Genomic DNA, 21,248 nt, shown 5'->3' with positions numbered 1-21,248 from the left:
CCCATGTTTTAAAAGGAGCTGTTCTCCATATTAACTTATGATAATTATTATGATGCTTTAAATACATTTTTTATGTTTAAAAAAATGTTTGGATACAGCTTATTTTAGCAGTAGCTCCAAAATTTCAAAAAGGGTAATAGCCCATATGCACCCTTTCCTATCTGCGTCCTCCAGCTCTTCCTGATGCTGGCCCTGGAAGCTGTGTTGTCAGGGTTCTTATCGGGTCACCCAAGGCAACGTCATCTCTGGTATGGGCCCTGACCAAGAATAATTCACAAAGCCTGGCATCGGTCTGAACACCTCTCAGCCAGCAGGGTGGCCTTTTGAAAAAATCATGTCCACTCTTTGGAGTGATTGATTGGTGAAAGCAAAAGAAAAACTCGGCAGAACTTCACTTCACAAAACACCCTCGGTTCCCATTTATCAGTGTGAATGAGTGCAGCCCCATTAGTACCTTAGAGATGAGCGGTGATCTCTATTTGAACAGTAACTGTGTCTCAACCCTGTGGTCTCAACCTGACGACAGCAGACTTTGGCTGTTTATAACATAGTTTCCAGTCCCTTATGCTTTTTTTCGACATGGTTTGACTACACAATACCTGAACGGTTCATCTGCTCAGCCACATTAACATGTTATTTTCAGTGTATTTCAGTCACAACTATGATAATATGGTTTGAAACCTGATTACCATTTACTATTCAGCTTCAAAGAACTGGGATCGACCTTCAAAGACTACAACATCGAACCCTGGTCAGGATACACATGCACAACAGTAGGAACATATTGTGGAGGTAGGGGTGGAGGAGATTTGGTTTAATTCTTGATAGAGGAATATAAACTCCTGTACATTGTGGATTTGTTATGGTCAACTCATAAAAGCGTGATTTGTGATGATGCAGATTGTATTCTTTGAGAAGTCTTGTACTGTAATCCAAACTTCAGACTGACCGATTGAGAGGAGATATAAGAGCGCAGGTTATGTCACGACGTGTGCACCTGCCAACAGTACTGAAGTTGATCAATAAAAGGAGGGAGGCGTCAGGCGCTCTTCAGAGACAGAAGTCAAAGGTCAGGTCTGACTTGCCCATGTTCTGTCTGTACACCGTGTCAAACTTGTCATTCATAGACACTGTGAAGACATCCTTCCACAGCCCCACACGACCTGCAATGAGAATACACAGGGAGATGAAGGAGAGTTTATTCATTTTAAAAACTGAAAAAAATAAGTCACCTTTTATCACCTTTTGTGAAATGATTGTCCAAAGCCACTGCTCATTCTGACGTCAGTTTTTGAGCCAAGAGTTTAGTTCAATCTAAAATACTGCTTGAATGTTTGCATGATGACTTGTATTGAAAGCAACAGCTTCAGCGACGATGCAGCAGAGGCCATGACTCACCTGCTGTGGCACGTGTGACACAGATCAGAGCGACTGCCAAATGTGTGCTAAGACTAAAGCACACCACACACCAGACTTCCATACACTAAAAGAAAACAAAATTAGATGGGAAAACAGGATGACAGAAACTATAAGGAAGACAGAAACCATAAGTAAACATAAAAATCCAAAATCATGAATGGCAACATAAACCTAACTGAAAAATGAGAATAAATGCGTGTAAAAGGTTGAGTCCGGGTTAAACTCAAAGAAGATTGAAGCAAAACAAACAAACTGGACCTGCTGGTTGAGGTGTAGGTGCAACATGCAGCCACACAGCGGTGCTATAAGCATTCTAAACTGAGTGTGAGAAAACACTGATCCTGGGTTCAATAGTAAAAAGACATTACGAAATGAACCATCATATGAATAATTGCGTTAAAATGAACCAACAGTTTTTGACAGTATCCAAGAGCCACAAATCTAATAATGTACATAATGTATTGTTGACCAACAATATTTCATGTGAGGTTTGATTTCCTGTCTTTTCTCCATAATCAAACCTAGCAGAATAAGAACTCTGTTTAACTTAGTTAAATAACCTACGACAACCTAATGGTTTCATTTATGGGTTTATTATTTAAATGATCAATTATCCATTTTCTAGACAGACCTCTGTAATTTGGAAGACGGGTTTATAAGCAGTTGTTGATTTCCTGTGTAGATTTCTTGACAAAATGATCCTATCCTAAAGTAAACACTTATTTCTGCATCAATCTCCACAAGACTTGTAAAACAAAGTGTTACCTGGATGAGTCAGGGGTATCAATTAATCCTGCTGGACATTTTCTGAGGTTGTAGGGTTGTTAAGTTGGATGGATGCTCAGAGGGGCATAAGTGCTATTTCATTTATCTGGATGCTAGACAGGAAAAGGAAAACTGAGCCAGTCAAAAAAAAAGGCGAAATTACTTGGCACTGCATTACACTGGGTCTAAAATATTACAAGACACACAGCGTATGGCTTACTGCTACAAGTGAGTAGAATTCAGAAATCCAGTTTTTGTTCATTTCAAAATTCAATCTTCCCCAAAAAGGTTGGCTAGTGTGTAGTCTGCAAAACCAGGGGTAATATAGAAGTGCAAGGTGCTCAGCGCCACCACCCACCCTCACTTCACTGCTTTCCACTGACAACTACAATTGAAGGAGACAATCATATCAACGTTTTTACCAGGTCTTGTCTAATCTGCAATGCGGTGACTGGGCAGTAATAAAACACAGAGTTCATCGAAAAAGACAATTGTGGTGATTCAGTTTTTTTCAATAGCTTTGGAAGGAGGCCTCTGGTGCCTCGTTACACGTCATAACATCACTGGTATGAAGCAGGCCTGATCAAATTGCACCTGGATGATACTGAATATGTTCTTTCTCTGGAAAGGCACTCATGACTCTTGTCCCATTACCACAGTGATTAATTTATCCCATCCTCTACTAGGAATTGTACTTGTTGCACAATTTCATGGAAATGTATGTCCTTGGAACTTAACATTTGTCTTTTCTATTTGCACAGACTAAAAACTGTACTTTTTTAATGCAACTTAAGAGTACTAGGTTTGGAAAAAATCCTTTTAACCTTTTTTTTTGTTTATGCTCTCTGGTTCCTAAGATGAATTCCTAGTCTTCCGTGTTTCCAGATGTAAGGGAGTTATGTATAGAAAAAAAAACCCGAACACTGAAAATGTACATTACTGAATTGATTAGAAATTTAGTATTTATGATAAATGGTCTGCACTTAAGTCTTGATGACAACTAAAAGCACTTAATAGTACATTTTTGCCTGTGATTAAACTTTTTTTTATTCCATGTTATTTCTACTTTCATTTAAGTAGAAGGATCAGAATACCACATTGAGGGCTACATACATTTTTACCCATTGTAAATACCAAAAAGTTAAGTGCAATACTACATCAATGTAGGGCTCTTTTATTAAAATGAATTGTGGGCAATAGTTATATTGGACATACAGTATGAACATATCCTCTTTAATGGTTTGTAGGTTGACTCTCTTATACTCTTCATTGTACCTTCATTTTTTTTTTAAATCTGAAAACGTAATCCTCTCGTCGCTTTCACCTAGATGTCGCACAGAAACCCCAAAGTATGTCAACTTAGCAGACCAGAGGACCGGAGCAATGCCGCAAGCTTTGTTCTCTTTTCCTGCACCCACTCACCTCTGCAGATGGACAGTGCCTCCATGGAGCCGCACTGCTCAAGGAGCTGGTTGCAGCTCTCCACCATGCCCTCCAGCTGAGCTTTGTCATAGGAAACACCCAGGAACCGGGCTAACCTTTCCACCAATGTCCCCAGGTCCTGTGGAGGAGAGGTAGGAGAATTTATAATAAATGGAAAACCTAAAAAATGGGATCACTAAAAACAGAGTAAAGTCCCTCAATCTTTTCAACTATCAACTTTCTTACTCAAGACTAGAATTCCCGCACTGCGGTTGCCAATGGGTGCAGTTTCCATGTACATATTTCTACATACTTTTTTCCAGATTTATATAAGGTCACTGTGACCTTTAACTACTGTAACCTTTAACCACTGAAACGTAATTACTTTGTCTTTTTATTCCAAGTTACAAAAGATGAATTTCCCGTAAGCAGTTTTCAAATATCACATTCAAAAGACCAAAAACATATTTCTTGAGGCCACCGTGACCTTGACCTTTGAGCACCGAAATCGAATCAGTTAATCAGAGCCTAAGTGAATTGAGCTAGATGTAATGTCATCCCATTCGGGCGGCCCTTTTATAAAACATTCACAGACACGTAAGGCCTATGAGCTTGACCACCGAATTCTATTAAGGTCATCCTTGAGTCCAAGTGAAAAGGTAATGAAATTTCCTTTGAGCACTCCTGATACATTACGTTCAAAACAATGCAAGTTCACACCTTGACCTTTGGAACTTTAACCACCAAAGGAGTCCAAGTGAATAGTTAGTGCCAAATTTGAAGGGATTCCTTGACCGTGAACTTTGACCACCAAAATCCTATTGATTCATTATTGAGTTCAAGTGAATATTTGTAACAAATTTGAAATAAATCCCTTAAGGCAGCCCTGAGATATCACTTTCACAAGGATGGGACAGAGAGACAAACGGACAGACTGACAACCCAGAACATGAAGCCTCTGGCCACCGGCAATCGTCGGCACGGAAGCATAAAAAGTGTGGAAAGAATCCACAGTACAGGCCTATTGCCATAATGCTGAGCACTGTTAATTTACACCATGAACTCCATCATGTAAACAATTTTAATTAAAGGCTTAATGGATTTTGGGGAATTTTAATCAGAACAGCAACATTTTGACTGTTTTACTTTAACTATGTTGTGGGTTTGTAAAACATTAATAAGAATACAATTAATGATAACAACTTATAACATTATTTATCCTAGAATATCTTTCAAAATAAATTGCAGATTTTACAGTGAATGAAAAATAAAGACTAAGCCTATCTGCAGAATAAAGGTGAGCAAGCCTTGTAACCATGAGAAGGTCTGATAATGTAAATAACAACCTTTGGCAATGCAAAGAACAAATATTGATTTGACATATGGACTCAAACACTTACACTCACCCCTCCATTGGCATAGTGCTGAGTAGATAATGAGATAAGATTTGACATTGATATTATCTTTAATATATTTTTTACTAAATAAATAAATAGAGACAAAGTTCACAAATATTGCTGTAAATCTGGTTTAAGATAGTGACTTTTTTTTAAAACATTCTTGTGCTAAATATGGTGAAATTCACAATTAGCTGCTACATCGGTTTTATATCACAGCACGGTATCAAGACTACAGTTTAAGCCACAACATGGAAACAAGCCACTCCAGTAATACCAGAACAAGCTGACTCACAACAGTTCATGAAAGCAGCCATGTGGGAAATTAGACTGTGGAACGGCTCAAACTGCACCTGACCAAAATGTTGGATCTGCTAGAAACTGCTCCCAGCACAAGGTTATACAATCAAACCTCCTCCAACCTAAGAGTATCTTTAAAAAAATGAGGCTGTGTGTTTTTATCATCGCATCTTAACAACTGTCATTTGTTGTATTCAAGTGAAAACCTGGGCACTAGTCGGCCTTACAGCAGATTTAAAAATCCGAATTTTTACATTTTCAAAAGTTTGAGTAAATTGTGATATAACATGAATCACTCTATTTAGATTTAGTTTGAGAAAGGTTTGTGATATTTCAAATGTGGAACACAATGCTGGCAAGGCAGGACTACAATGTAATCACTGTCAAAGATGGTACAGAAAATAACATGTTCAAGGGCGAGGGTAAAGAGCATGTATGCTCATTGAAGGAATAGAGGTTAAAAAGTAACTTCATACTAAGCAGCAGCACGGTACACATGTACACACATGCAATATCAGTACAGCAGTTCCACTGAAAAGCTGTACTGACTCACTTCCTATCTGAATCACAAAAATACATTCTAAGATTGAAACTCTTACAGACGACGGACTACTGAGTTAAGACATACATAATGTTACATTATGTTAAGAGAGAATGTTGAGACAGAGACCAAAAAAGGCACAGGAGACAGTGATGATGTTACCTTGTACATATCTTCATATTTCAAGAAGAGGACATTCGCGTTCATACGATGCTCCCAAAATTCCTGAACATGTTCAAACCAGGAACCATATCCCACTATGACAGAGACAGAAATAAAAAATAAAAAATAAACCTAGATGAGCTTACAGTAGTGAGAAAACTGGACAAGGTGGAAGGTCACGGTGACCCAGTCCTCCAATAACCTACTTACATACTTACACTTGTCATCCATGAAACGGCGACAGAACTCCTGGAAGGTTCCCCGGTAGCTCATGGTCCTAAGAGAGCGGTGGAACTGGTAGTAGGACACCACCAGGTCTTTAGGGTTGCGAGCCATGTAGATCACCTACAAGAAAACCCACATACAGTAGTCACTCAGGGCTCACACTGTACTACCTCAGAATTAATGTTTAAATCAATTTTATTCGTATAGTGCCAAATCTCTTAAAAACGGCACTCCAGGCACGCTATATATTAAATTCGAGATCTTGATAATTATGAGTCCTGTGAATTACTGTAGAAGAACAGTCTTGTAGAATTAGGCTGCTGTAGGTGAGGGCTGGTGAGGTCATGTAAACACTGTCTATTTCAGTCTTTGTTATCCTGAACAAAGGTCTTTTGGTGTCATGGCTGCTTGAAGCGCGCATTATTACTGGTTATGTGAGGACTCATATCAGATTCAACTTCGACTAATTCTCCTCACTGTTTCATATATTTGGTGAGTGATATGGGCAGCAAGACACGTGTGTATGTTGCATTAAAATGATCAGTTCCATACCAAAAAAAGTACTGAAAACACTACTCATCAAAGAATTTATTATTTCCGATGATTACACAGTTATTTTAGGGGAAATTGGCTCAGCTGTTTGTATAAGCTTCTACAAATCAGAGCATAAACATGGATCTTTCTGCAGCGGTTTACCCTTATCCTTTAACATACATGTAAACTAGATCTTAATAAAATCAACAGTACGAACACCTTCACACATGAACAGCAAATAGCAGTGGCATGAGTTTTTTTTGCAAATAGCAATAAATGTCATGATATTGTAGCTGTACTGCTAGGTGAAAAGATTTGACATCTTTCTTACATGTTACGTCTAGATTTGATAAGAATTAGTTTTCTTTGAGTAACTCTGTTGCTTTAATTCAAAATAAAGGAATTAGCCAATTGGTTTTTTTTTTCAATTGTGTATATTTTATTTCTTCTCTTCTTACTTCGATCATAAATTGTGTAATGGTGTATTCAGTATGAACCACATATTAAAAAAACAAGGAAAATTTTTTTTTTTTTAAAAAGGCAGTCAGATTAAATGAACCAACTGAAGCCAGTTCTGTGTGGGTGACGTCAATGTTCTGCCTGAACTAACATTATGGAATTAAATGCAATAAAACTCTGTCTGTTAATATTTGACACCTGCATCTAAATGTATTTAAATGCGTAAATTAACATCTTCAGGCAAAGAAAAATGTGTGGCTACAGTGTGGTAATGTCCAGGCTGACCTTGGCTTCTCCATGCTGCATTGCTGTCGGGAGGAATCGGTAGGGAAGGTGACTTTTTATCAGACGAGGGGACGTCAGCTCCTGTCGAGAAATAAGACACGTCAGTACTTTAATCTGTATTCTTCCATTTTCTTATCATCCAGCAGAAAGTCTCTGGTGATAGCAGGTGTCTCTTATCTCCTAAAAGACTATATACTATATACTATATACTGTAACTGTACATACATTTCTGGGAAAACAAGATAAAGCTTTTCTCTCAAGAAACATACTGATCCTGTTTATTTCTGACCGTAAGAGTAGCTCAAATTACATGGATGAACTTCCATGACATCAATCATCCATATCGAGGACAATCCGTGTTTACAATGGAAACAAGACTATGGGTAAATATAGATCTATATCTATAGAACGTCCTATTTGCAATGTTAAAGAAAGCGCGAAATAATTCCTTGACCTCCAGATCTACACAAACATTTTCAAAGTAACAGACCATTTCCTATGCATTTTACAGAGTCTAACCTACTGAGTGAATGCAGTGTCGGAAAAAGGTTGATATCTTTAAATTGATTGGCATAATCCTAGTTTGGGACAGCATGTCACCCCTGTTGTTGTTTTTACAGACAAAAAAGCAACACCAGAGTATAGACAATAAAATTTGTTTTGCACTCATTGACTCTGCATTGTTTTATATATTTTATTAAAATGTTTAATGTTTGAATAAATCAAGAAAAAGAGTTTAGCATATGGCCTCACTTTAAATCAACCTATAGTAGCCTGTGTTTTTGTCAAACAGAGATTGTAACCAGCATTTTGTCATGTTTCGCACATAAGCACGATGTGTGGCAGCAAATCTTCATCTAAAATCTCTCAGTAGCTCAGGCCTCCTGCGTCCTGTAATAATTAAGGTACTGGTTGATGCTAACCTGATCTCAGCTACATCACTGTACCTGTATGATATCCAGTCCAGGTTGGGGGTACTCTAAGACCGGCAGCTGTTCATCAATGTTCATAAGGCCGATTTCATCTGGGTCTGCTCCCTGGCTTACTAAATACACAACCTCTTGAAGCAGACTGGTGCCTATGGGGAGAGAGCAGAGGACAAGGATAAAAAAATCAAAAAATTGATTGGATTGCTGTGAACACAGGGACTGAACTTGATAAAAACAAGACAATACAAAATAAAAAGTTTCAAAAACCTCATTGGATATTACTGCGCTAACTTTGTTTTTTAAGTGGGCACACAGGTGCAAAGTATACCGTGCATGTTTGTAAGTGTAGGAAGCAATATATATTTTGTATGCACATTGATAGTCTACAATTACAGGACTCTAACCCAAACGCAGCCAGCCTAAGTCAACCTAAGTTTTCATGCTATAGGTATGAGCGTGTGCACATAAAAGGGGCGGTGTTTGCTGCGACTGACCAATCACAGACAGGAACAAATGTACTTACAGCAGAGCCGTATATTTCACAACAACGAACAAACTAAGTGCAATCACATTATCCAGACTAAAAGCAACACAGTTGTTGTAGCCAAATGCAGTAAGGACAGCTGGCAGAAAAATTGTGTAAATACATATAAGTCAATGTTTTTAAAGTAGGACCGTCATCATTCAGGCAAGAGAAGATCTGACTATAATCTTGTTTTTGTTTCCATGACATAAATGTGTTAGTTACATATATTCTCATTGTGTTTAGATTTAGACTTATTCTTTCACAGGCAACACTGGTGGGTTCAAGCGCACCTGGGTTGGTAATGTTCAGCTCCAGCAGCTGACAAGGGTACTGTATATCATTCCCTTCAATGAGAATCCATAACTTTCATAAAGATACTAATAGGAGTAGGCAAAAGGATTTCTCCATTCTCTGAAAACTCTTGCTCTCGAGACCCTCTAACAATCAGAGCACTGGGATACTGTTCTGCCATTCCAATGTTCGTGGTGGTTGCCCCATGACTCATTCTGGCTTGTAAACATCCTTAAGTGTACTAGTCCAATCTAATAATCGAAATATTTCTTTGGAGAACAGGAGGCTAATAATACAACTAAATGGAGGCTGCCATCAGATTACTTCATGCCATACCAGTCACTGCCATATTATCAGAGTCTGATCCATTCACACCAGCTTTATTGATTAAAGATTTTATCAACCTATGAGTTCGCCAATGTTCTGTGATGTGAAAAGGTCTGACTGTTCTTACTCGGAGACAGGAATCAAGTGGCCTCAGGCTGACCACATGCTGGCAGTGAAACCAATTAAATGATGTAAGGTTCTCAAAGAAAACTTTAATTCCGATTTAGAGCCAATGCGATTGGGCAAGAGGTTGGCTAACAGCAGCATATCACAGTGCTGACTCTCAGACACAAATAACCATTCATGCTTTCTTATACAACTTAGAGTCACCAATAACCACTCCCTAACCACTCCCCGTCTTTGTACTACGTAGTAAGCAAACTGGATCTATTGTACTTCTGTCGATCTTGGAAAGGGATCCCTCACTTGTGACTCTCCCAGGTGTTTCTATGTTTTTCCTCTGTTAGAAGGTTTTCTTTACTGTAGTCAAGTGTTAAGGACAGAGGATGATGCATCTCATACAGTTATAAAGCATTATTTGTGAATATGGGTAATATGAATAGAATGTCACGGATTTGATTGATTGATTACATTAGAGTAGATAAACAAACAAAGCATATCCTCTCGCACACGTTAAAAACACTCTTAATACTCATCCATGCTGCTGTGGAGAAAACCAGAGCTTTACAGAAGCATCTTTCATGTACATGGGAACACATCGATTTTGCAGTGTATGACCAGTGCCATCATTCAGAAGTACCTTTATAGCAACGCTGTATCTCCGCTGTGGAACTATCATGCAGGAAAATTTTTGCAACAGTTGCTCTTGGGTCACCTTATAAAGCTGAAATGGTAAATGAAATAACAAACTATGTGTATATTTACAAATTATGTTTGTTACTTGACACAAAATGAAACAAAAAATCTCTGCAAAGCTGAGTTGCAGAATGTCTGAATTTCTGTTGGCTATGTCACTACAAGCAACATCCCTACTCATCTTATTATGTCATCTTTTGATCCATTGTTTAAATAATTACATTTTCAGTGCAGCTTTAACTATGTGTTGTAGTTGCCTGATGCTCACCATACATGCCTTTGTCTGCCTGGCATAACCATACTGTGGTTGTCATGTAAAGAATAGTTAAGAATTATGAGTTTGACAAATTGTCAGGCAATATCAAAAGGATCGAAAACCAGACCCCAAATATAAATTGTGCTTCTGTACATCATCACAATAAATCCACAATGCAAGTCTGGTGCATTAATTTAGCAGAACACCAATAGATGACGCAACCTATGTTCGGCTAGCCTGTGGGTCACTATGTTCTACATGAATCATGGCTGTCGACAGTTAGCACAAGGCCTCTCTGCATGAAAGGGGTGATGTATCACAATCAACTCACCATTCATTCACTCACTTCCTCTATTTTGTTTCTTATTTCAATTTACTTTTTGGCTTTTGGCACCTTCCCGGCACATTGTAAATTATACACTGACACTGTTAAGGTGAGGTCACACAACCCATTACACATGTTTTTCTTTAAGCAGATTCACTATGTTTGTTTGTTTGTTTTTCATGGACTTTAGCAATATGTCATTTGCTTTGTGTGTTCTAATGGAAATTGAAGCTGACGCAAGATTAATAATCGATGGCTAAATTGTATTAACATGATTGTCCGTAATCCCATCAGTAAGCTTCTCTCATGATGAAATTGATCTTTGATGATCACTGACTGTAATTACTTGCCATTCGTCTGCGACACACAGCTGTTGCCATGCTACTGAGATGATGAGCGAACATGAAAGATGATTCCCATGATAATAATCGCACATCCCTCTGCCCTCCTGTGCGCAGTGACAGAGAGCTCCAGCTGCCAACTGGCGATCACATGATCAGACCCACCAAGCGGACGGCAAGGCACCGCGCAACGCTGCGCAAAGACACTGAATGTAAACATCGCTCCTGTCTTTCATCTCCGCGGTGAACGATGCCACATTTGACTAAGCTCATCGATTCACCACAACCAATCATGAATCGATTTACTTTGTCTAAATAGGTTTGACGGTTTGTGAACGTGAAGCGGAGGCTGGAGTGCTGCTTTGAAAGCATGAGACGGGCCTATAAAATGTAGTTCAGCTGCACAAGCGTCACACGGGCCTAAATATGACTGTGACCAACTCAAAGCTGTTAAATATCAAGCACTAGCCGGTTTGCAACCTAACTTTTTTTGATACTGTCAAACTTGAATAATCACAGGAGAAACCCGCAGGCTTAGCTGAAGCACAGAGCAAGTACCCGAGAATAAACGTGAAGATAGAATGCCCCGTGCAGAGAGGAGACACACACGCGTGTTTACCTGATTTCGGGTATGTGACGATCCATATGTCACTACTTCTGAGGGAGAAATTGGCGATCTCCTCCATCTTCCCCCTGCAGAAGGGCGGCAGCCGCACTCCATCAAACTCGAAGTATTTGCTCTCAAACTCAATCGGCGTGCTCGGCGTATCTGCCTCGCTTTCGGCCATCGTTCAAACGAGCCGCCAGTGTACAAAACGACAGCGTGCACACGCAGGCGATGGGTGTTGTCGTTTAATCCAGTGAAATAAAATACGGGGTTGATGAGGAGACCGAATAAAAACAGTGTCTTCGGGTTGAGGACGCTCTTGGTGGATGCAGCACGGCAGGAGGACTAGTTGACCTACAGCCAATCACACGGGAGATAAATGATGTAATGCGCGAACACGAGGCACAGCATCAGCACCACTCTCACGGGGGCGAGGATGCTTCCCAACACATCACACAGACCTACATGCTCCAGTAAACACTATCAACACGAGACTGCTGAATATCCTATGATATATACTCAAGTAGCATTAAGGTGCTATTATAATTTATACACAAGGCCTAGACTTATATGATTGTCTCTATAATATTGAGTTAATAGAATTAATTAGCATCATGCTGGTATGTTACCACTACCATTATCATAGGATTGTACAGTACAGTACAGTACTATTTCAGAATCCTAGTATTTATATGATGACTATCTGCCTTTTAGATCCATCAATACCCATTAATACTGTATACCAGGGGTACTCAAGTAGAAATGATGAGGGGCCACAAACATTTTTTTCAGTGACTCAAGGGGCCATTTATTGGGACCGTGTACGTCCGATAACGTATCATAACATAACGTATGTATAACATTTACAACATTTTATAACATAACATTTCCTTTTTATTAAAAAAAAAATATATTTCCTAAAATAAAAATATAATTTTAATTTGGGCATATATTAAAAAAAATAACTAAATAAAACCAAACATAACCCTGTTCAAGATAAAAAAAAACAAAAAAAAAACAAAAAGCCTTCAGACAGCCCATTTTTGTGCTTTGTTTAACAAACTATTTCACATTTCTCACATGTCCCCTTTAATGGGAGAATTGGCCTCTGCTTTCTTTGGCCAATGCTTCAAACCTGGGCTGATATGGTGTGATTGCCAGGGAGACACACTGATGCACGTGCTCGTTGGTTAGGCGACTCCGGTACAGATTTTTGATGAAGTTCATTTTTGAGAATGCAGATTCACATCTGTATGTGGATCCAAACATTGTAAGGATGTGCACTGCCATCCTATTCAGCAGGGGGAAATTGGCCGCAGTTACCATTTTTGTCCACAGGGTGATGACGTCACACTGAGTCTCCCTCAGTGTGATATTCTCCTGCAGGTCAATCAGCTCAGTTTGGAGTGCTGCAGCTTGGATCCAGGGGAATACCTGATTCGCCTCTGAAGTGAACTCACTCACATTTCTGACAAGGAATGGGTTTCCAATGCACAGGAGGATTTGGTTTCCAAGAATGAAGTCATCAAATCTTGTTCTGAAGTTCTCAATCATCTTCTCCACAAATGCAATGTGTTTTTGATGAGCATCTTTTTCTTTGGTCTGCTCCAAAAGTTTGGGGAAATGGAGCAATTCCTCCTGTACATAACAATAAAAAAATAGTCATTATTATTGGCATTTCAAATTATTGTTATTAGGACAATGATTCTGATCATGAGTATGGTGATGATGATGATTGTTGTTGTTGTTATTGTTATTATTAATATTAGTAGTAGTAGTAGTAGTAATAGTAATTAGTAGTAGTAGTAGTAGTGGTAGTAGTAGTAGTAGTAATAGTAATTAGTAGTAGTAGTATTGTTATTATTTTAAAATGGCATGACAAAAATGGCATAATAAAATAAAGATGTGTGGCAGCCAATGTTAAACAGCCTACCTGTAAGTCACCCTTGTAGAGCTCTAGTTTCCTCTGGAATGCCCGCACTGCTGATATCAGCTGACATACAGTGTTGCCATTCCCTTGGAGCTTCAGATTCAAGTCATTCATGTGAGATGTCATGTCAGTCAAAAATGCCACAGCCTCCATCTTTTCTGGATTGTGCAGGAAATCCAAGAACAGTTTTGCTTTTGCACTTTTTTGTTGTGACAGAAATAGTTGTAGTTCATTCCTAATGGCCCAAAACCGCTCCAGGACCTTGCCCTTGCTCAGCCATCTGACATTGTTGTGCAAAAGCAAGTCATCAAATTCAGCACTGACCTCAGTCAGGAATGACCGCAGCAAGCGATGCTGTAGTGCAGATGATGCTCTCAAGAAATTGACCAGCTTCATCATTGTGTTCATGACTTCGGCGTAGATTTCTCCAAGACTTGCACAAAGGATGGACTGGTGAATTATACAGTGGTATGAAATGAGTTGAGGGTGAAGAAGCTTCAGGCGCTGAACTAGTCCCTTCTCTCTGCCCATCATAGATGGCGCCCCATCAGTAGCCACTGACACAATTTTCTTCACATCAATTCCTTTTTCATTCAGCACTGCCATTATTGCATTGTAAATGTCTTCACCCCTCGTCTGCCCAGAAAGGCTTGCCATGCCCAGCACATCTTCAATAAACTCTCTTTTTGACTCATCAAAGTATCTCACAAATATCATCAACTGAGCTTTATCATTAGTGTCAGTGGATTCATCCACAGCAAGGGAAATGCACTCTGCATTTTTTATTCCATCACACAGCTGCTTTGCAACATCATCAGCCAGCATTTCAGTACGTCTGCATGCTGTGGAGTCAGACAGTGGGATTTGTTGAATTTTTGTTTTCATTTCATCTTTTTCTTTGCCTTCAAGCAACGTGTCCATCACGTCAATCATGCATTCTTTCACTACCTCTGAATCCGTGAAGGGCTTCATGTGCTTAGCCAAAACCCACGCTACTCTAAAGGAGCACTGTGATGCCTTTTGCTGCTTTGTCACAGAAGTGTGGAGGATTCGGTTGGATGATTGATATGATGCTTTAAGAGCATTTAATTTTGTTGTTCTGATCTCGGAGTTTTGCGGAAATGTCTCTTCAAAATGCTTGTGTTTTGATTCGTAGTGTCGCTTCACATTGCTAAGTTTAATTGCCGCGACAGACTCTTGACATATTAAGCACAGAGGGCGAGTGCTGGACGGTGGTAGAAATAACGCAAACCTTTCTGTCCACTCTGGTTGGAACTGGCGGTTTTCGCTGTCCAGTTTTCTTTTTGGGGCAAATTTGGAGCATGCCATTACGGCTCCGGTCGGTATACGTGTGACTGACTGCTGCTGAGATGGACTGTCTGCCTCGAGTTTGGGAGGGCTGGAGCGTCTGTGGGCTGGAGTGCTATCTGTTTATCGTTGCAACCCCCAGCCTCGTATTGAGATCGCGGCGCGCGGTTTCAAAATAAGAGCGCCCAGCACGATTTTTTTTTTTTTTTTTTTTTTTAATAATTAATTTTTTAATAATTAAAAAAACTTTTCAAAACAGCTCGAGGGCCTGGCCCGCGGGCCGCTACTTGAGTATGACTGCTGTATACAATAGTAAGGTATATACCAGAAAGCGGTAAAATCAGCAAAAACTAAGTTTATATCTAACCTGGTCTCAAATAACTATCAAAGGCCTCATGTTCTTTTTAATATTTGTAATAATATCATAAACCTCAGTAATCATACTCCTATTCTGCCTACACCAGGGGTCAGCAATTTGCGGCTCTCCATCCCCTCTGCAGTGGCTCCCTGTACAGTGTTGTGCATGTTGCGCATATTTTTTGCGAACGGTGACCTTAACGATTCAGTTTTCATATGATGAACGTGAGTAAACGTCAAGTTCACGTTAATTTTTTTAATCATCAGTATCAGGCCAGGGGCGGCTCCTGGTACAGGCGACATAGGCGGTTGCCTAGGGCAGTGATTTTTCAACCTTTTTTGAGCCACGGCACATTTTTTACATTTAGAAAATCCTGGGGCACACCACCAACCAGAATTACACAAATAGACACTCTATGGCCTCACACAGTACATATAATACATATAGTTTCTAAATGTATTTATACCCACTCAGTGTGAAACCTGGGCATGTTTAGATTAACACAAAACTGATATCCTGGCAGGAATGGAATACAGACACACACGAAACTCTTCCTCAACCGCTCTCAGTGTCTCTCTGTTTTTATTTTTTATCGCAGTCAAGCTTGAAAAGCTCAGCTCATACAGATATGTTGTGGAAAATGGGAGCAATGTCCAAATAGCTTTGTTGGCCAGAATGGGGAACTCCTTGGCAGCAGATAACCAAAAACTGTCCAAAGGAAGATCAGCAAAGTTTAGCTTTAAACCACGATCTTGTTTCAGTTCAATGAGTTCCTCTTGCTCCTGTAAAGTCATGTCCTTTCCAGCAACTGATGCTGAGCTGTATGGGTCCCTAACCCAGTCAAGGCATTCTTTGAAGGCTGAAGAGAAATAAAATGACTTCTCCTCAAGAGTTTTCAAATGTGTGCCTATCACCTCACACATTGCAGCAGTGTTGACATTATGCCGTTTCTCAGTGAGTGGGAACATCTCAAGGTTGCCACGCTGCACATGTTGTTGCAAGAGCTGCACATTTAAACGGAATCCATTTATTTTATCAGTGCTTGTAAGCAGGTTTTCATTTCGGCCTTGCATCCGTGTGTTCAGTTCATTCAGATGATGAAATATAACAGCCAGGTATGCCAGCTTTGCACACCACTCATCAGTTGCAAGCAGCTTTGAGTAATCGGACCTCTCAATTGTCAGAAATACTTTCACCCACTGGAATAGAAGAGTATTACATTATCTGCCACACTTTATGACAGCACAGACCAGGGGTGCCCACACTTTATAGGCCTGTGAGCTTCTTTTGAAATCACCAGCTCAGCAAGATCTACCTACCAAATAATGTTGGCATCACACCCTCCAACCCCTCCCTCTCGCCCTGAGCGACGCAACGCTGTCAGTGTTTCCCCTAGTTTTTTTTTGGGGGGGGGGGCTCTCTGACTGCTGGTGGGAGTGTGCTCACCTGTGTGTGTGTGCATCGGGATGGAACTCCGCCGTGCTTGATACAGTTTTTTTGTAATTTTATTTAGGATGTGCACTTCTCGCAGGATGTGCGCCACAGGATGTGCGCCACAGGATGTGCGCACGCATTTTTTTATTAATTTGATTTAATAAAAAAATATATATATATATTTCTAAACACATTTTTTATTTATGTGCGCCGCAGGATATGCGTCGCAGGATGTGCGCCACAGGATGTGTGTCGCAGGATGTGCGCCGCAGGATGTGAGCACATTTTGTATTAATTTGATTTAATTTATTTTTTATTTTTTATTTAGGATGTGTGCCACCCGCAGGATGTGCGCGCGCAGTTTTTTTTTATTAATTTGAATTATTAAAAAACTAAATAAAAAAATATTTGTAAATAAAATGTTTATTTATGTGCGCCTCAGGATGTGCGCCGCAAGATGTGCGCGCCCAGTTTTTTTATTAATTTGATTCAATTTTTATTTTATTTTTTTAATGTAAAACAATACAGTAACTTCACACCATCATTCTCTAACAGAGCTTTGTATTGATCATTTATAGTAGAAATTGGGCTTGGCGCAGAGCTGGGGCGCAGAGCCGGGGCCCAACACCGGCCTCTGTAAACTACCCAGGGACAAATCCCCAAAAAGAAAAGTCTGGGAGGTAAATAGAGAGTTTAATTCTGCGTGGACAGATTAATTTGCTTTCTCTGCCAACAATGCAGGTTTACCTGTATGCTTGATATGTGGCGAGGAATTAGCAAACACAAAAAAAAATGTAATGTTTAAACACATTTCCAGAGCAAGCACACAGCATCTGCTGAAAAGTACCAAGCTGGAGATGAACAAAAATAGCATAGTTCTGTGTATAATTTATTTCAAAGTAGGCCTACACATGTATTATTTTCTCCTCTTCATAAGAGTTTGGTGTTTTCCTTTTTTGTAACAGGTCAAAATAGCAGTTAAATGTCAACAGTATTTAATAAATGCAACAAACTATAGTTTTTATATATATTGTATAACTATATATATAACTTTATAACCTGTGTTATAAAATGTTTTGCTTCTTAGATCATCCTCAACTATGTCCACTGACCATCAACCATCTACCACTCACTTGCTCCCCGCTGTCTTTGGTCAATTCAAGCCTTTATCAATACCCTTCCCATCCGAGGTGGTTCACCATCTGCCACCCACAAATTCCCCTTCTGATAAAATCCCTGCAAGCCTTCTTAAGGAAGTCTTTGACACTGTTGGTCCATGTATTATATCATTGATTAACACCTGTCTTCTCTCTGGTAGTGTCTCAGCTGTCTTTAAAAAATGCTGTTGTACAGCCCTTGTTAAACAAAAAAAACCTTGATCCCTCTGTTCTCTCTAATTTCAGGCCAAATTCTAAGCTGCCCTCCCTGTCCAAAATCCTAGAGAAGGTAGTTCTCACCCAGTTGCAGGCATTTCTCATCAACAATAATGTGTATGAAAAATTCCAGTCAGGTTTTAAACCGCATCACAGTACCGAAACAGCTCTTTTAAGAGTTTTTAACGATTTGATTTGAACTGTTGATTCAATAGATTCTAGTGCTCTTAGATCTGACGGCTGCATTTGACACGGTTGATCACACAATCCTATAGTCACGCCTGGAAAACTTTGTAGGGATTAAAGGTACAGCACTCAGCTGGTTTGAGTCTTACCTAACGGATAGGAGTTTCTCTGTCCACCTGGGTGAATACTCCTCTGGGAAGGCCCAATTTACATGATGGGTACCTCAAGGACCCGTTCTAGGCCCTGTCCTATTCTCTTTATATATGCTGCCCCTAGAATCCATCTTTGAAAAACATAATATCTCCCTTCACTGCTTTGCTGACGACATTCAAATATACTTGCCCCTGAACCACAAAACGAATACATCACTGCAGCTACTCCTTGAGTGCTTAAATGACGTAATATCATGGATGGATTCAAACTTCTTCATTTTGAACAACAATAAAACTGAGGTTATCGTTTTTTGGACTATCTGAACTGCAAGATGTGGACAATCTTGGACCGTTGGCTTCTTAAACTCGTTAAACTGTAAAGAGTCATGGTGTTCTTTTTGACAGGGCTTTTAAATTTTATAAACAAATCTCCTCAGTAGTCAGAGGGAGCTTTTTCCAACTGCGACAAATTGCAAAGGTAAAGGCCTATCTACCACAAAAGGACCTAGAGACAATTATGCATGCATTCATAACCTCCCGTCTGGATTACTGTAATTCCCTTTATATAGGCTTAGACAAAGCATCTATTAAATGCCTGCAGCTAGTCCAAAATGCTGATGCTCGCCTGCTGACTAGGACAAAAAAGAGAGACCATATCACACCCATGCTGCGCCTCCTACACTGGCTTCCTGTCTGTCACAGGATCGTTTTTAAAATCTTACTTTAACTTTTTAATCTCTTACCAGACTGGCACCGTCCTATTTATCTTATTATGCACACTCCAGTTAGGGAACTGAGATCAGCCACTCAACTGCTCCTCAACAAACCGTAGTGGTTTGTCGCAGTGGCTGCCCCAAACCTGTGGAACAACCTACCACTTCACATTAGATCTGCCCCTTCTTTAACACTATTTAAATCACTATTAAAAACGCAACTGTTCTCACAGGCTTCAGTTGAGTGCATTTCAGCGCAGCTGAATCGGATTTCTCATATTTGATTTTTTATAATTTTTTATAATTTTTATTAGTATTATAGTATAGTATTATATTTTACATTAATATTTGTATTTTATTTGTATTACTTGAACTTTAATGTATACTTAATGTATTACTTGAACTTTAATGTTTCACATTTTAACTGTCGTTTTGTCGTACCATTTCACCTGTAAATCACTTTGGTCAACCAAGTTGTTCTAAATGTGCTATATAAATAAAATTGACATAGACATTGACACTGTATCAATAATGTAGGCTTTTACTTTTCATTTAGGCTATTGATACATGATTGATGTAACATTTAAGTTAATAAATAATAGTTCAACTAAAGTCTAATGAGTGTCAAGTTTGAGCGTTTTAGAATGACCGTCCTGTGTACACAGGCAACACAGTTACTGTTGATCCTTCTGGAAAAGTATTTGACCCTTCTATATTTGTATGTTCTTAACATGTCTTCCTACCGAAAATATACCGTATATTTATTTCTAATCACACATTATATTGCTAAATATATTGTCTTACTGTTATTATTGTTCTGCCTTTTGTATTTAACTGCTACTACAGCTAATTTAGTAGTGTCCATGCAGTTTTTTACACAATTTTAATTGTATAATAAGATGATCTGAAATAAAGAGACTAGAGAATCACAGTCTTTTAAGTATACTTTATTCCTTGCAAGGAATGTCAGACAATCATACAGCATGCGAAGAGCATTCTGCAGAGGGAATGACAAAGAAACAGTTGCAGGCCTAGCCTTTTTATGCAGATGCAATGAAGAAATGTGTGTGTGTGTGAAGAGTTGAACTGTGTTGGTGTGTGTCTGTGAACTATGTGTTGTGAGAACTATGTGTGTAAACTGAGTGAATATTCAAATCCCAGGAGATAAGACACAGACACATGCTGAGGATCTTCTACGTTGTTTTATGTACAGAGATGAACACAATCTCAGATTTGGGGCCCTGATGTCATCTTGGCAGTTTCACAAGCAGAAATATAAGCAGAGATAATATTTAGTGTGGTATAATGGTAACATTTTTCATTACAACAACCATATCTGACAAAAAGATTTTTGTTGAGCATCTATTAATCCAACCCTGGTCTGTTTTTCTCTTCCATCGACTGGATAAACATGCTGGTTTTTAAAAACCATGCATCCCCACAGTCATATTCAGCGACTTTAAGCAGCTTCATGCTGTGACTCATGTGCGCAGAGTGCAGATTATGGTCATGTAGGCTATTTGTCTGCAAATATACCCAACAAGCTCATGACTTTCGATCAACCCACAACCTCACCACCGCAAAGTATCAATCTTAGACAGAGCCTAGTTTGTAAAACAACCTTAGGTCACAAAACACCTTAAGTGTGTGTAAGATAACAGTTTATTTTTAAATGTTACATTTCTTAGACTTCAGCAATATGTCATTGGCTTTGTGCTTTCTAATGAAAATTGAAGTGGAGGCAAGACTAATATTCAGTGACGTAGTTGTATCCAAATATAAGCACATTCTCACATGGGGTTGGTGAAAGTTCTGAGTGCTCCTGAACGCACCAGCAGCGGCTGCCCCCTCCCTCTGTTCCTTTATA

The 21,248-nt window shown here is 39.3% G+C and overlaps 2 protein-coding genes across 2 annotated transcripts; both read right to left on the bottom strand.

Annotated features, from left to right (window-relative positions):
- Positions 1-1,050: 1,050 nt before the first annotated feature.
- sult4a1 (sulfotransferase family 4A, member 1) lies at positions 1,051-12,108 on the bottom strand. The gene is made up of 7 exons (XM_053415292.1): positions 11,940-12,108; positions 8,457-8,587; positions 7,510-7,590; positions 6,225-6,351; positions 6,007-6,101; positions 3,607-3,745; positions 1,051-1,163 (listed from the first exon to the last, which is right to left on the bottom strand). Exons 1-7 carry the CDS (start codon positions 12,106-12,108, stop codon positions 1,051-1,053), a joined length of 855 nt encoding a protein of 284 aa, XP_053271267.1.
- Positions 12,109-13,016: 908 nt separating this feature from the next.
- On the bottom strand, positions 13,017-14,463 carry LOC128429150 (SCAN domain-containing protein 3-like). Its single transcript, XM_053415435.1, has 2 exons — positions 13,861-14,463; positions 13,017-13,565 (listed from the first exon to the last, which is right to left on the bottom strand). The coding sequence occupies exons 1-2, from the start codon at positions 14,461-14,463 to the stop codon at positions 13,017-13,019; spliced, it is 1,152 nt and encodes a 383-aa protein (XP_053271410.1).
- Positions 14,464-21,248: the final 6,785 nt, after the last annotated feature.

Source organism: Pleuronectes platessa, chromosome 22 (assembly GCF_947347685.1).
Source record: "Pleuronectes platessa chromosome 22, fPlePla1.1, whole genome shotgun sequence".
Classification (NCBI taxonomy): domain Eukaryota; kingdom Metazoa; phylum Chordata; class Actinopteri; order Pleuronectiformes; family Pleuronectidae; genus Pleuronectes; species Pleuronectes platessa.
This window is presented reverse-complemented; position numbering and strand designations above follow the sequence as displayed.